At 47.3% G+C, this 14,132-nt stretch overlaps 6 protein-coding genes across 6 annotated transcripts; 3 read left to right on the forward strand and 3 right to left on the reverse strand.

Annotated features, from left to right (window-relative positions):
* Nucleotides 1–234: 234 nt before the first annotated feature.
* On the reverse strand, nt 235–1,004 carry N7455_001470 (DUF967 domain protein; the record flags this gene model as incomplete). The annotated part of the gene is made up of 2 exons (XM_040951533.2): nt 235–780; nt 840–1,004. 2 exons carry the CDS (start codon nt 1,002–1,004, stop codon nt 235–237), a joined length of 711 nt encoding a protein of 236 aa, XP_040818624.2.
* Nucleotides 1,005–3,207: 2,203 nt separating this feature from the next.
* Nucleotides 3,208–4,351, reverse strand: N7455_001471 (uncharacterized protein; the record flags this gene model as incomplete). Its single annotated transcript, XM_040951902.2, has 4 exons — nt 3,208–3,459; nt 3,524–3,737; nt 3,827–4,113; nt 4,193–4,351. 4 exons carry the CDS (start codon nt 4,349–4,351, stop codon nt 3,208–3,210), a joined length of 912 nt encoding a protein of 303 aa, XP_040817799.1.
* Nucleotides 4,352–6,309: 1,958 nt separating this feature from the next.
* On the reverse strand, nt 6,310–6,845 carry N7455_001472 (uncharacterized protein; the record flags this gene model as incomplete). The annotated part of the gene is made up of 3 exons (XM_040951231.2): nt 6,310–6,476; nt 6,525–6,746; nt 6,806–6,845. 3 exons carry the CDS (start codon nt 6,843–6,845, stop codon nt 6,310–6,312), a joined length of 429 nt encoding a protein of 142 aa, XP_040817938.2.
* A 1,467-nt stretch (nt 6,846–8,312) lies between these two features.
* N7455_001473 (arylsulfotransferase family protein) lies at nt 8,313–9,794 on the forward strand (the record flags this gene model as incomplete). Its single annotated transcript, XM_040950903.2, has 1 exon — nt 8,313–9,794. The coding sequence occupies one exon, from the start codon at nt 8,313–8,315 to the stop codon at nt 9,792–9,794; it is 1,482 nt and encodes a 493-aa protein (XP_040818103.2).
* A 1,394-nt stretch (nt 9,795–11,188) lies between these two features.
* On the forward strand, nt 11,189–11,776 carry N7455_001474 (Bys1 family protein; the record flags this gene model as incomplete). The annotated part of the gene is made up of 1 exon (XM_040951563.2): nt 11,189–11,776. One exon carries the CDS (start codon nt 11,189–11,191, stop codon nt 11,774–11,776), a length of 588 nt encoding a protein of 195 aa, XP_040818518.1.
* Nucleotides 11,777–12,310: 534 nt separating this feature from the next.
* Nucleotides 12,311–13,917, forward strand: N7455_001475 (hydroxyacid-oxoacid transhydrogenase; the record flags this gene model as incomplete). The annotated part of the gene is made up of 3 exons (XM_040951040.2): nt 12,311–12,735; nt 12,799–12,857; nt 12,911–13,917. 3 exons carry the CDS (start codon nt 12,311–12,313, stop codon nt 13,915–13,917), a joined length of 1,491 nt encoding a protein of 496 aa, XP_040818626.2.
* Nucleotides 13,918–14,132: the final 215 nt, after the last annotated feature.

Below are 14,132 nucleotides of genomic sequence, written 5' to 3' on the forward strand. Positions count from 1 at the left end.
TCTTTTATTAAAGATAGTACTGCAGTAACAAGTCAATAGAAGTATTTATCGAATTCAATACGGTATTCTGTTGTACCTTACTACTTACGTATGTGATACATATGGCCAAGGCATGGCATTCCCACGAAAAAGGTACATTGTCTCCCCGGGGCCCCTTCGCTTCATTCTGTAATAATCATGTAGGATATTTTTTTCTTCTCATCTCAATCTTATAGCGTTGACTAAATACAACATCTATTTCGCCTGCTGAGCCACAAACGCCTGAATAGTCTCCGCAACAACCTGATGATCATCCTCCTGCTTCAACCCACTAACAACAACAACACCAATAATCCCATCAACCCCACGCACACGAATCGGGTACGCACCACCATGGATAGCATACTCATCCGCAACCGAACCCCCAGTGGCACTCGGGATAGCATACTTGCTAACAAAAGCAGCCTCAACATCGTCCGCCGATGCACCAGCGGCAAGCCCACTAACGGTCTTCTGTCTCATAGCCCAGCTCGACACACCAAACCGGAGCACGGTGTTGCGCTTCCGACGCACCCAGTTCTCATTGTCTGGGATCGTGCCGCTCTCTGTCGCAGATTGGAATACCACGTGGAGTGGGGCTCCGCCGCTGAGCGCAATGGAGACTAGGGCTGGCTTGCGTTGTCCCTCCGGGAGGCGGAGGATTCGGTCTCTCAGTGCATTTCCTAGTTGCCAGGCGGTGTCCGCTGTGAAGGTGGGGAAGATTTGGTCTGCGCTTGTTTCTTGTGCGAGTAGGACTTTGGGCTGTTTCTTGGTTAGCTTCTGGGGTTTGGGGTTTGGGATGATGAGTATGGGGGACTTACGTCTGTGCTGGGTGCGGAAAGAGCCATGATTGATTGTTGGATGTTTCCTTTCGTAGTTAGGTATGTATATGTAAATGGTGAAGAAAAGGAGGGCAACTTTGGGGGGGAGATCTGGTATTTGTATGCGTGGGGGTAAATTGGGGGTGGACCTTCCTTTGGCCGCATCGGTGACGTCGCCAAGATCTGGAGATTTGCCAATGTTATTATTATTGCTATATTGTGTTATAAGCTTGTAGAAGATTGGTTTCACAACATTTATTCTTGAATTCTATCGAACCTGAATATCAATATCAATATTCAACTAGACCATGCAAATGTTCTGATGCCGTATAGATCGGCAAACTTGCCGAAGCTACCCCTCCTTGGCGAACTCCGATGTCTCCGCATTCCGATGTACATTCCGATGTACATCCCGAACTCATTCTTGAACACAATTTCAATAACTTAGGTCCTCATGCCCAAGCCTGCGACAACTGTATCCCCCGAAAAGTGAAATACGGCAGCTCTTGGCCCTGCGATACCTGATCTTGTGCAGTAAAGCGGGTGCGCTGCACGCTGTGCATACCTGAGGCTCGCGGATAGGAGGGGCCCGAAATCTCGGCGAGTAGCACGCCACCGAGAAGCCGATCCCGACATTTAATCTACAGGAAGTCCACAAAATGATCAAGAAAATACATTCACACAAAATGCTAGCGATGAGCGTGTTTCTTCATCCACTTCAGCCTACAGCCCCTAGTGTATTCCAAAGACAGTTCTTGCGTCAGTGATCTATCTGTATTAGCGATATTCATATAGCGTCTGGGATGTATTTAACGCAGAAGCCCTTTTAGGAAGACTTCTTGCCAACCTGTTCGAACACGACGCCCTGTAATCCCATGCCTATCCCGTTCCTGTCGATTTCGCCTCCAACCAGCAAGATGTTCAGCTCATTCTGTAAGCTGGCATGGACTCACTCCACCCACATCCAACGGCAACGGTTGGCAGCGAACGGCCACGGATCATGAAAAAGAAGTCTGGCTCCTTCTTTGAAGCGGGATACGGACCACTGGGAAACCAAAGAGCTGTGTTTATTAGCCTCAAGCACCCAATAAAGCGGTAAACCATATTACTTGTTCCGCATTATCCATGGATAATGTCCTCCTCGTCTGGTGTGACAGCTCCAGTTATCCCCCAGTTGAACAATTGATTGTAGAGCCAGGGTTGTATGCAGTTGTGTATTTCTGTGGGCATAGTAAGCACTCTTAGCACGTCTGTCGTACTGTCGGATGTCTTTCTAGTAGTGCCAATATCAGTGAGACGATACATCTGATGTCCTGCAAACCTGGCCGAGATCGTGCTTCCTGGAAACGCCGACTAAACGAGGATTTGGTAGAGATAACTGATTTCAAGCTGAATTATCGTTCAAAAATGGTAGAGTCAGGCATCATTGCACGTTCGGTGGCATCAATGAAGCGTTGCGCAATTTGAGCATTTCTCGCTACCGAGCTGGGGGCTGAGTGGGTTGACCCATCACTGTTGTTAAGGGTTCTCTGTGGGTCTATGCTGATTTGCAGAAGAGAGTTGGAGATCTGCAGAGAACCCTTAACAACAGTGATGAGGTGTAGCAGAGAGATACTTTCCCAACGCTTGGTTTGGCAAGAAAAACGTTGGGAACCTTGGAAAGTAAGAGAGATATATCTAAATGGCCGGAAAGTGAACTATTGTTTCTTTGGTCAACATTCGGAAGTGAGAATTCGATCATTGAGAAGCGAGAATTAAATGATTGAGAAGTGAAGAATGAATGAAACAAACATGTCCTCCTTTAAATCTGCAACGTTCTTCAAGTACGGGAGGAATCGTGGATGTTGTTCAGGTTCTTTATGTAACCCAGCTTCGTTTTAGCCACCTGACCAACACATCAAGTGATGTGTGGGATGTACCATCTTCGAGCGGGAAAGGTTATTTTGTTCACTAATCCAGGCTAAATCCAGATATAACTGGTGGATGAAGTTATGTGCTCATAGGTGAGGAGGGACTAGACAGCCCACAGCCAACCTATGTCCAGATGATGTGAATATCAACGAAACAGACTCGGATAAATAGAGTATGCCAGACCTAAGTACCGTTCACTCTTGGTAGTCAGATAAGGAAAAAGAACTTCATAAATGTGACACTGCATGAAGATACGCTAATTCCACGAGTGAATTCTCCGGGGGCTTGTGCAGATCTCCTTACCTATTGCAGCACATCTACAAATAGAAAAGAAAAGGATCTGTGTGCTCTTAACTCTAACCTCGCTGAAGCTTCCCCTTTCTTTTTTGTTTCTTTTCTTGAAATACTACGCTTCAAATCGAGATCCTCAAGCAAACCGGGGTATTTCATTAAACATTTAAACATCGTCCATATGCACCGCATGGGCGTAAGAACCCTTCGTAGGGGTAGTAGGGGTAGTAGGCAAATCACCAGTCTCGATATCCCCACCTGCCCTGTATGCACGAGGGCTGGAGTTCCGAGCGGTAAGCGGGGTGACGAACAACTGTCCGTCTTTCTTGCGCATCCAGTGTACGCGTAAATGATCGAGGGCTGTCTTGAAGTCGTCTAGAATGACCGTGTCGCAGAGACATTTGAAGATAAAGGATAGCTGGGGTATGGTTAGTGTGTGTTGTGGAAAATGGGGAAACCAGATGAGCAGGGTGGGAACTTACTTTCCAGAACGGTTCGACCCCTGTTGGGAGTGTGCTGGGAAAGGCATTCAGCACGCTGCAGGTGTCGACAATCATGAAAATAATTGACAAACACATTGCCGCTAGCATGATTCCGAAGCGTGGGCTGACTACTACTAGTTCCCATAATCCGAAGTTGTATTCGCGCTTGATCGTCCAGAATAGACTGGCTGTTGTGAAGATCCACCACGGGTCCCTGTTGATAGAATATGTATGTTAGGGCAAAAGTGACTTCAAATTTGAAGGAGCAGTACTCGAGATCTGGACGGAAAGGGAATGACGAACCGGAATAATGGCTCCATTGGCCGAGTGGTCAGGAAAATCTTATTGATATTGTTGAAGTATGTGAAGTTCGCATAGATCTCCAAACCCCAATAAGGCCAGCAGAGAATAACAGTGGTAATGTAGATGATTGAGACCTTTCGAGATAGAAATGGGCGATTCTTCATCCAGGCGATAACATTATGCAGGGCCCAGGAGATGTTGAGACCGATCGCGGTTACGGATAGATACCAACCATAGACTGGCTCGTGGGGGAAGATGAAAGTACCATGGGCCATAGCCAGGATGAGCTATAGTCAATGAGAATATTAGCCGAAGTTCTGATCAGCGAATAAATGGGTGGGTTAGGTAGTCCTTTGACTTCCTTACCTCAGCGAAGATCAGCTTGTGCAAGAGAATATGTGACTTCATATTGGAAAGAGTGATAGCGGCCATAATGAGTAGACTTCCGACCATCAGACCCTGACCCCAAGCTTCGAGGATCAGGGCATCGGCCTCGGTAGGCTTCGAGACGTGATCGGTAGTCATCGTGGGCTGTATTCATGTCAACCCTGAGTGGTTGCTAGGGGGTTGTCGTGGAGAGTAAATCAGGATCAGGCAAACGAGGTCAAAGAGGTCAAAGAGGTGAAATAGGCGGAAAAGAGTTTCCGATAGAGAATCTAGGAAATAAATCAAACGCAAACTTCATGAAGTCCAGTCACCAAAAAAGAGCCGTCTCTATCTCGCACATAGGTGCAACATCATTAGGGTTCCAAAATGAAGATGGAAGGAGAGTGATAATTTATTAATTTGTAACTTTCATAAGCACGGCCATTAGCGTAAGTTATTCCTTGTCTTATTTGGTTAATTCAATCCACAAAAAAAAGTAACTGGCGACGCCACTAGATGGTCTACCGTCATTGGGTTCTACAGGGGTTGGGAATAGGGGAGTTGAGAAACTCAAAGGTTCAACGCATTAACATCTTTGGATGGCGAAAAAACATGTCTTAATTTTAGGTCTATTCCTTTATTCGTTTTTGTCCAGGTCATCTCGCATTGCCTTGGAAGAACCCCGGAAAATCCCCGGAGACGAGGAGAGTTTGTCCCCGCGATGAGTCGTATGTGCGGAGAAACGGAGGTGGCGTTTATGGGGATTCATGGCGATCCGAGCTACTGCACGATGTTGATTGTTTCCAAGGTTTTAATTTCCCGTTTGTTTTGGATTTGAAGTTAATCAAGGACAAAATAATAAGGCACATAGAACGCTAGTTTTACTATTAACACACCACAGAAGGATCCAAAATACACAATGAGGAACTCAACCACAAAGAATATTGACAACATAACGAACATAAAGAATTCAAAAGGACAAGCAGTCAACAGACAGCCCCTTTGTTTTCCCGCTATTTCTCCGTCTCTAACGTCTCCTAACTGGTCGCTCGGCGATGTACTTTGTAGGGTTATTCGACCCGAGCTTTAGTCAATGGAATGACATCTTTCATATTTCAACATATACACTTGTTCTCTTCATCAATTACCCTCCAAAATAGAATATCATTGCTCGGTCCACATGTTCATGTTACTAATTGTTAATTATCCCAGCACATGCAGTTCCCGAGGTCCTCCAGTGGAAATAACCAAAGTTTGCGCTATTAGTCAAACGGGCCATTCACCCGAGTCTCCAACATACGACGCTCCTATGTATCCAACGTCAACAATATGCGTCAAATATTGGCGATGGCGCGGGGAATGACCCAAGATATCATAAAATTGAACAATTTGAAGCCTCTTTCACCATGCCTAGTGGAATAATTGGAACCAGGCACTCAACTGCACCTCTATATTGGTAATATTTCAGCCCAATACACTGCCACTCCCCGCTAATCCTGCAATTACCCGTCTTGCATGGAATATCCACTCGTGGGATCCATTCCCGGTGGAGATATACGAGCGCACTCGGATGCGCATGTGACCTTTGTCCTTAACGTGGGACCTTAACAACGTGGGACGTTAATAACCTTGAAATCTAATTCATAAGGAATGTTATATGTAAGATAACACTCTGATGTCTTTCTTGCGTATTCTTTTCTTCTCGGTGTTATGGTAGAAGGATGGGATGGGCATTGGCTAGAGAATATTACTCCACAATGTACAAAGTACGAAGCACTAAAAAAGCATAAACCGTACAGACGACTTTTCCATATTATTCATAAATTGTAGTGTAGATAGATATAAAGGATCCAACATAGGGCATTTTTTTACTATTTTTTGTTTTTTATTATTTCATATGTTAAGTATATGTTCTACATATCCTTACAAGAAGGTCGAAAAAATCTAGAACCATTTACACTCTTTGTGGGTGAGAGATAGCATTTATTCATGAATTGTAGAGCAGATATGAAGGGTCCAACAGAGGTTTCTTTTTGCATTTTTCCTTATTTCATCCATATGTTATGCATATCTTAAGAGGCGATCAATCAGTACTGGCTTCTCCTTATCCCTAAGACCTATTCTGCATCATGCTCCTCGACTTCGCCTTCATCCTCGTGTTCCTCGTTACTGGTCTCCGCATTGCTAGCCTCGGAGTTGCTGGCCCGCTGTTCTGTCCGGCGATAATCTTCAGGTGCGACTTCTGCTGTCACGTAGGCATGATAGCTATATTGTAGCCTCATTGCTAGCATATATTAGGCATATAACAAGCATATAAAGGGTAGATCCTTACTTGCTCCGGGGTCCTTGCGGAGGTGGCGGCGCAGAGAGACTTGGTCTCTATTCACCGCAACATCACAGACGCCTGTGTCCTCCTTATTAAGAACCACGGCGCGATTTGGAGGGGGGTTTGCAGTGATATCGGCCTCTTTGATGTCGTACCTTTTGGCTCCACTGGCGATTGCATTCGTGTATGCGGTGGGCTTCCAGCCAGGAATTTTGTTAGAAATTGGGCCTAAGCATATGTTTAGTTATTGAGGGTACATCGCCAAGGTGCGTTGGAGATCTCCTTACCATCTGCACCAGAAGTTGAGTAGACCACCCGCCGGTCCATGGCCAAACCCACCGCTATTGTTGGCCCAAAACTGTTCAGCCCAAGAAAGGCAAGCGAGGAGTTCATAGCGGTTTCCTTCAATACCCTCGGGAACCTAAAACAGGTGATGTTGGCACGAATCACTACTGGAAGTAGACAGAGGCCATAACCACAACGTACTGATTCACAGGGCTTGTGCAAATGGTTGCAATGATTGCAATTCTTGCCGTCGTAAGTCTCGGCATAACACTGCACGACAAGGGGTGCAATATGGCCGAGTCATCTTCGGTACAGTCCCGGTCAAATTATTGAGTAGTTTATAATTAGCTTCAATAACACCCTCATCTCTCAATCAACCATGGATTTCGACGTCTCTCACTTTGCAGACCTCTCTGTTTGGCAAAATGACTTTGCACTGAGAACTCACTTAGTTTAATGTGGAAACTGGCAGGGTCTGGCTTGCTCTAAACTCACTAGAAGCTGCATTTAAAGATTGAATTAGGAATCGGTCGATTTGGTCTATTATTATAATATCGCATCCTAAAAAGAGTATAGAGTAGCCCATTGCTTATATAGGTTTTGCTCGCGTTGAGCTGCGAAGATGTGAGGCAATCTTCACATTTCTTACTGTCGTTCCTACCTATAAATATTGACAATATGCGTGTGGATGTTTGGAATTTATTTGGTTGATGCTATTGTTTGCTAGAACTACATAAGCAGATCCCATCAGAGGACAATGACGTACCACCCGGAAGAAAGTCATCCCACATCAACATTCGCGCGAGCATCTTGACCCCCTTTGTTGTGTTGAGAAAGGTAAGGCTAATAAGCCAAGAAGATGTACTAACTTTGTTACCAGGCCCTTATGGTAATCATGTCTCTTTGGTGAACTACCTTCAAATATGAAAGAAACCCCACACGTCAAAAAAGAGGGCAATCCCACGTTGCCGCCACAGCTGCCGAGAATTTCCACCCAAAACTCACACAGGGAAACCACAATTGATCGTCATGCAGATCGCTCAAATCAATCATTTTACTGTGGTCGGGCAACTGCCGTATCTTGGTCGGCGAGGTTCTCACTACGATGTATACTCTTTTGTTAGTTCCCATGCTGAGGTCAATTACTCCGGAACATGCCTCTCGCAATGAATCGTGATTACATGTGGAGAAATGACGATGGGCAAGAATATTTATTCATAGTCCCACAATTCGGCAGAAGGTGGAAGTTGTTGGCCGACCTGGTTGGACAATGGCTTCATCGCAACCCACTCGGCTCGGTACAAGGGTAATGATCTTCAGGGCTCGGATTTCTTAAAGGCTTGTTCTTTTAGTTGAAAAGTTGAAAAGATCTTGAAAAGACCTGTCGTATTGAGATCTCAAATCACCCCTGATCGACCCTACTGCAGTCATTCATTTACTTCAACGTTCCTTCACTGTGGTATATTGTATACTCCTTTTTAGTCGTTCTTTTCTGGATCTTTGATCGATATGGCTCCGTGGTTGTACACGGCAGGCAGCGCCCTGGCTCTGTCTCTTCAAGTCATTGCATGGGACTATTCAACTTACAGCTCGATGGAATTCGAGCCGCCGAAGCTCGAAGTCAACAAGACCGGAACTACCGATCCCGGCTACATCTTCCTGGGTCCTCGTGGAGATGTTCAGGACGCTGGCTCCGCTGCGCTCATTTACGATGATGCGGGTGACCTAGTGTACGAAGGTCCGGAAGAGGTGACTGCCAATTTCATGGTGCAAAAGCTCTTCGGCAAGGATGTTATCACCTTCTGGGCCGGAGACATGATGTCCATCGGCTACGGCTATGGAACGGTGCACATCCTTGATGATACCTACAAGGAGATATACACCGTCCAACTGACCGGTGACTTTGTTACTCCGGACGGCTCAAGCAAGGACTCATACTGTGACATGCATGAGAGCCACATTACTTCGCGCAACACTCTCATTTGCACCGCCTACAATGTCACTCAGCACGACCTGACTTCCATTAACGGTACCTCCTCCCAGTGGATGCTGGACAGCCAATTCTATGAGATCGATATTCCTACCAACCAGGTGCTGCACTCATGGAGTGCACTTGACCATGAGGCTGACATTCCCCTGACAACTTCCCACCAGGGTCTCGGAAAGGATGTCGGTACCCAGGATGCCCCTTATGATGCCTACCACATCAACTCCATCGCCACCACCAATAAGGGCTATTTTGTATCGCTGCGCCACATGTGGTCAGGTTATTATCTGTCTCAAAATGGCAGCGTGATGTGGCAGGTGAGCGGCGAAGACGGCGCCGACTTCAAGCAGATTGGCAATGCCGGATTCTCGTGGCAACACGACATGCGCGTTTACAACGAGACCGACAACGGGCTCATCCTGAACTTGTTTAACAACGCCAACACCCCGACCGACGAAGAGTCGGAGACCACTGGCATCAGTCTGGCCGTTGACCTGAACAAGAAGACAGTTACCGGTCTCCGCTCTCTGACTGACCCCAACGACCCCGTCCACTCCGTTAGCCAGGGCAGCTACCAGCTCCTCAGTGAGGTGGACAGCCATGTCTTCCTAGCCTACGGCTCCATTTCCAAGGTCAAGGAGTTTGACGGTGACGGTAACGTCGTTTTAAGCGCTCAGTTCGGTGACGACAACGCTGTTGCATCTTACCGTGGCTACCGCTACCAGTGGACTGCTACTCCCTTTTGGAAACCCTCCGTGTCGGTCAACAAGACCAGCTCCGGTGCCACCGTTTACATGAGTTGGAATGGCGCTACCGAATATGACAACTGGGTCGTATACATGGCTTCTTCTGCCACCTCTACCAACAACACTCAGATCGCCACAGCTAAGCGCAGTGGTTTCGAGACTTCTGCTACTATTGTCGATCCTCCTACCAATTTCGTTCAGGTTGTCGCTCGCAGGGGTACCACCGTTCTCGGTACCTCGGAGGTTGTCTCATTCTGAGCAGGCCTTCCTATTCAGGATTTTTCTGGAGGGTGGTTTGGTCACACATATTACATCATTGCTTTCTTCCTGTACATACTTGACATCATTTGAATATACAATTGCTTTCCTGGCACATTTTGATCTTAAGCTAAATTTTGAAGAGCTGGAAACCTGTCCTACATGTAGGCAGAGTGATGATACTTGACTAGATCTAGATCTCATCCAGCCACGTCAATCCTTAGTTTTCTAGCTGAACTGCCGGACTGATCAAACGCCGAGATAGCGATATTCTCAGGTCCTCCAGTCTGAATGACAGCATGGTGTTACATCTCTCAACCTTTTAGTATGCCACACAGAACCGTTAGGTCTGTCTCACGATGAATAGACACCAGACATGCCGGGGAAGTCTCAAGTGAGCGACCGACCGACCATTCAGCGTGCCACAGAACTACCCTGAGTTTGTCCTGTTCCTGAAATTTGTTTTCCGTAGCAGAGCAGGCCCTTCTGGCAGGTGGTTGTACCTCTATTATCGGCTACTGAAGTTCTCTATCCGACATTCCTCGGCGGTTTCAAACTCAAAAGAATTTTCCGTATGGTCTCCGCTATAAAAAGCTCACATTCTTCAATTAAAGCATGAATGTCTAGAACGCCACAGTTGCCCTAGCCACGGGGTTTTTCATTTCGATCAGGTTTGGTGTTTCAGATGGTAGTATCTGCTTGTGTATCCAGGGTGTGTCATGCCGTCAACGGGTGTAACTGACTATTAAGGTTGTTGAAGGAGCATAGTCCTTCAGCTTAGTCTGGTCGATGACTATTTTGTATGTACATAGAACTTGCTTCATACTTTTTAACCATTATACCTAGAGGTAGCAGGCTAGTCACATTCTTCAATATCTTCGATCTGATACGAGTAATACATCCGATGGTTTGGCCCTTCCCATCCTATCCTCCACATATGTACGATATAAAATTAAAGGCCCATACATTCCTCGTTGCAACTGGGAATCCCGGAAATCATGCAGTCCTTCTCTGGGGATACAAGGTGAACATGAGCACCAAATAGGGAAATGGTGACATTCTTGATATGTTTCCGTTGGACAATTAGATGGGGTCTTATTTGACTACTACATTGTGATAGTTTCACACCCCTTCAATTTGCGCCACATCTACATTGCACAACATAACATTGGCGTCTAATTTCCCCTAAGCCAAGTTTCATAGCAACTACCTAGAAGCATCTTGCCGTGAGGAATTAGATCCAACGGTCTAGACTCATAGTGCAGCACAGCAACAAATGGAATGATATCATATGCAGGCACAGAAAACGCCTATATAAAGCCGTTCCAATTCCTGATTCTAACACAAGACACAACTACAGAGTATTCCAACAGCTCTACAATCAGCCGAGCAAGATGTATCTCTCTACTATCCTCCCTCTTCTCTCGGTCACTACCATCGCTCTGTCGACCCCAACAATCCACAACAACCACCAAGGCGCAAGAGACATCTCTTACAGTGCCTTCCCCTCCTCAAGCAGTGGCCCATCGAGACCAATGAGCACGCCACCACCTAAACACCGAGATCTGGGCCATGCGATAGTGCACAACAACTGCAAGTTCCCAGTCTACCTCTGGTCCGTTGCATCCACGGTTCTACCCGAGCAAACTCTACTCCCGAACGACGAGTATAGCGAGGTCTTCCGCGAGAACACAGACACCGGTGGCATCGCAATCAAGATCAGCACCGACCGTGATGGGCTGTATACGAGTGCCCCGCAGATGATCTTTGCGTACAACCTTTCCTCCACAAAGGAACGGGGCCTGAGACAGGATAAGCTGTGGTATGATCTCTCTGATGTCTTTGGGGATCCGTTTGAGGGTTACCCGGTGAGTCTTACGCCCTCTGAGCCCTTGATTTCTTGGAAGGATGGGGTTCCGCCTGCTGGAAGTCAGGTCAGGGCTGTTGATGCTTCGACGGATTTGGTCTTGTCGCTTTGTTGAGAGATTGGAGGTTTGGGGAATGATAAGGGATGGGAGAATGGAAATTATCTTTGGAGATTGTTCTTGCTTTTGGATATGCGCGAGGTGGATACGATAGTGTTGCTCAATTGAATTATTCGACTTTTGGTGTTTCATTATTCATTCTTATTGCGTATCACGGAGGATATATAGTTGTAGATGTCATGATCGGCGGGTTTCGACCTCGGTAGTAGGATATTCAAGGGAATAGAGAGCAATTGGGTCCCAGTTTCTCCATTTTGGGGAAACCTAAGAGAATATATTAGATGAGATGTGGTGATTTCCCCAAATATATATTATATATTAATATAAGTGAGAGTAAGTCAAAGTAAGTCAAAGTAAGGGATCATCGTCAGAGAACAGTCACCTCGGCCAGAAGTCCGGGGCATTTCCCCGCATTTCCCCAATTTGTCCCACATTTCATCTGCCGAGTCTCTTGACCTTTTTACTACTTCAACTTCAACTTCACCCTCTTTCTCTTCTCATTCTGACAAAGTTTAAAGAACACACAGAGCAATGGTTTCTCCAGCAATCAGAGTTGCCCCCTCGGCGGCCAATCGCGCCCTGAACTTGCTACGCACAGTGCAATACAGCCACCCACCCAATTGCCCATGTCATAGGAACCCCAACCACCACCATAACCACCAGCAGACCCCCTCTCTGCTAAACCATGTGAAGCGCCGCATGTCCACACCCGTGGACCGCTCGCGCGAGAAGGAGTATGCTTTCGAGATGGCCGCGTCCAGCATTCGTTTCGGACCCGGCGCGACCAAGGAGGTCGGAATGGACTTTACCAACCTTGGCGCGAAGCGCGTGTGCATTGTCACTGATTCCAATGTGGCCAAGCTTGATGCTATGAAGCAGGCTGTTGAAGGCCTTACCCGTGAGGGGATTGAGTTTACTATCTTTGACAAAGTTCGCACTGAGCCCAAGGATAGCTCGTAAGTCAACCCCAAGCTTCAACCGTAGCTGTTGTATATGTACTAACATGTTTTCGAATTAAGTATAAAAGAGGCTATCGCTTTCGCTAAGCCCTATAAGCCCGATGCCTTCCTAGCCGTCGGTACATCTCCCTTACCCTGACCCCTTGCTATACACAAACTAACACCAAAACAGGCGGCGGATCCGTAATCGACACGGCCAAACTGATGAACCTATACACCGTCTTCCCCGAAGCAGACTTCCTCGACTTCGTCAACGCACCCTTGGGCAAAGGCCGCCCAGTAGACAGAACCCTCCTCCCCCTCGTCGCGGTCCCAACAACAGCAGGCACAGGCTCCGAGACAACAGGCACCGCCATCTTCGACCTAGTCTCCAAGAAAGCCAAAACCGGCATCGCCCACCGAAACCTAAAACCAACCCTCGGAATCTGCGACCCGCTTAACACCCGCACCATGCCCTCAGCCGTGCACGCCGCTTCAGGCCTCGACGTCCTCTGCCACTCCCTCGAATCCTGGACCGCAATCCCATACAACGAGCGCACCCCCCGTCCAACAAACCCCATCAACAGACCCGCCTACCAAGGCGCAAACCCCATCTCCGATATCTTCTCCCTCTCCGCCCTCCGCTCAACAGTCAAGTATCTGCCGCGCGCAGTCCGCGATCCAAACGACCACGAAGCACAGTCGGAGATGTTGCTCGCTGCTACGCTTGCCGGCGTCGGCTTCGGAAATGCAGGTGTTCATCTCTGCCACGGTATGAGTTACCCCATCTCCAGTCAGAACCCGGGTTATAAGCATGCGGGCTATGAGGTCGATCACCCCATTATCCCGCACGGTGTTTCCGTGGCTGTTACTGCGCCTGCTGTCTTCCGCTTTACCGCGGCGTCGAATCCTGATCGCCATCTTGCTGCGGCTGAGGCGTTTGGTGTGGATATTTCGAATGTTAAGCGTGAGAGTGCGGGTGAGGTGCTTGGGGAGGCGATTGCGAAGTTCCTTGTTACGCTTGGTGATCAGCCGCGTGGGTTGAAGGATCTAGGATTCAAGGCTGCGGATTTGGAGGGGTTGGTTGAGGGGACTATTCCGCAGCAGCGGGTGCTTATGCTCGCGCCGAATTTGAGTAAGGAGTTGGAGGCTGAGAGGGGTGAGTTGAGGAATTTGCTTGAGGAGTCTTTGGATTATTAGGATGGTGATAGCATTTATTGAAGTGGTTTTTTTTTTAGATGTGATTGCATTTGATAACTCCATACTTATATACGCCGAGATTATGCATCAAAATTGGATATCTGAGTTGTTCCTTTGTTCATACTGGGGAGAGAAATAGAGGTGTAATGTTGTGTGTAGTGTTGTGTGGTAGGGGAGGTTCATCCTAGACCGGCTAGGGGCAGTCATATACTCTC

This window comes from Penicillium solitum (genome assembly GCF_028829755.1).
Source record: "Penicillium solitum strain IBT 25940 chromosome Unknown utg000001l_segment0_segment0, whole genome shotgun sequence".
Taxonomy (NCBI): Eukaryota; Fungi; Ascomycota; class Eurotiomycetes; order Eurotiales; family Aspergillaceae; genus Penicillium; species Penicillium solitum.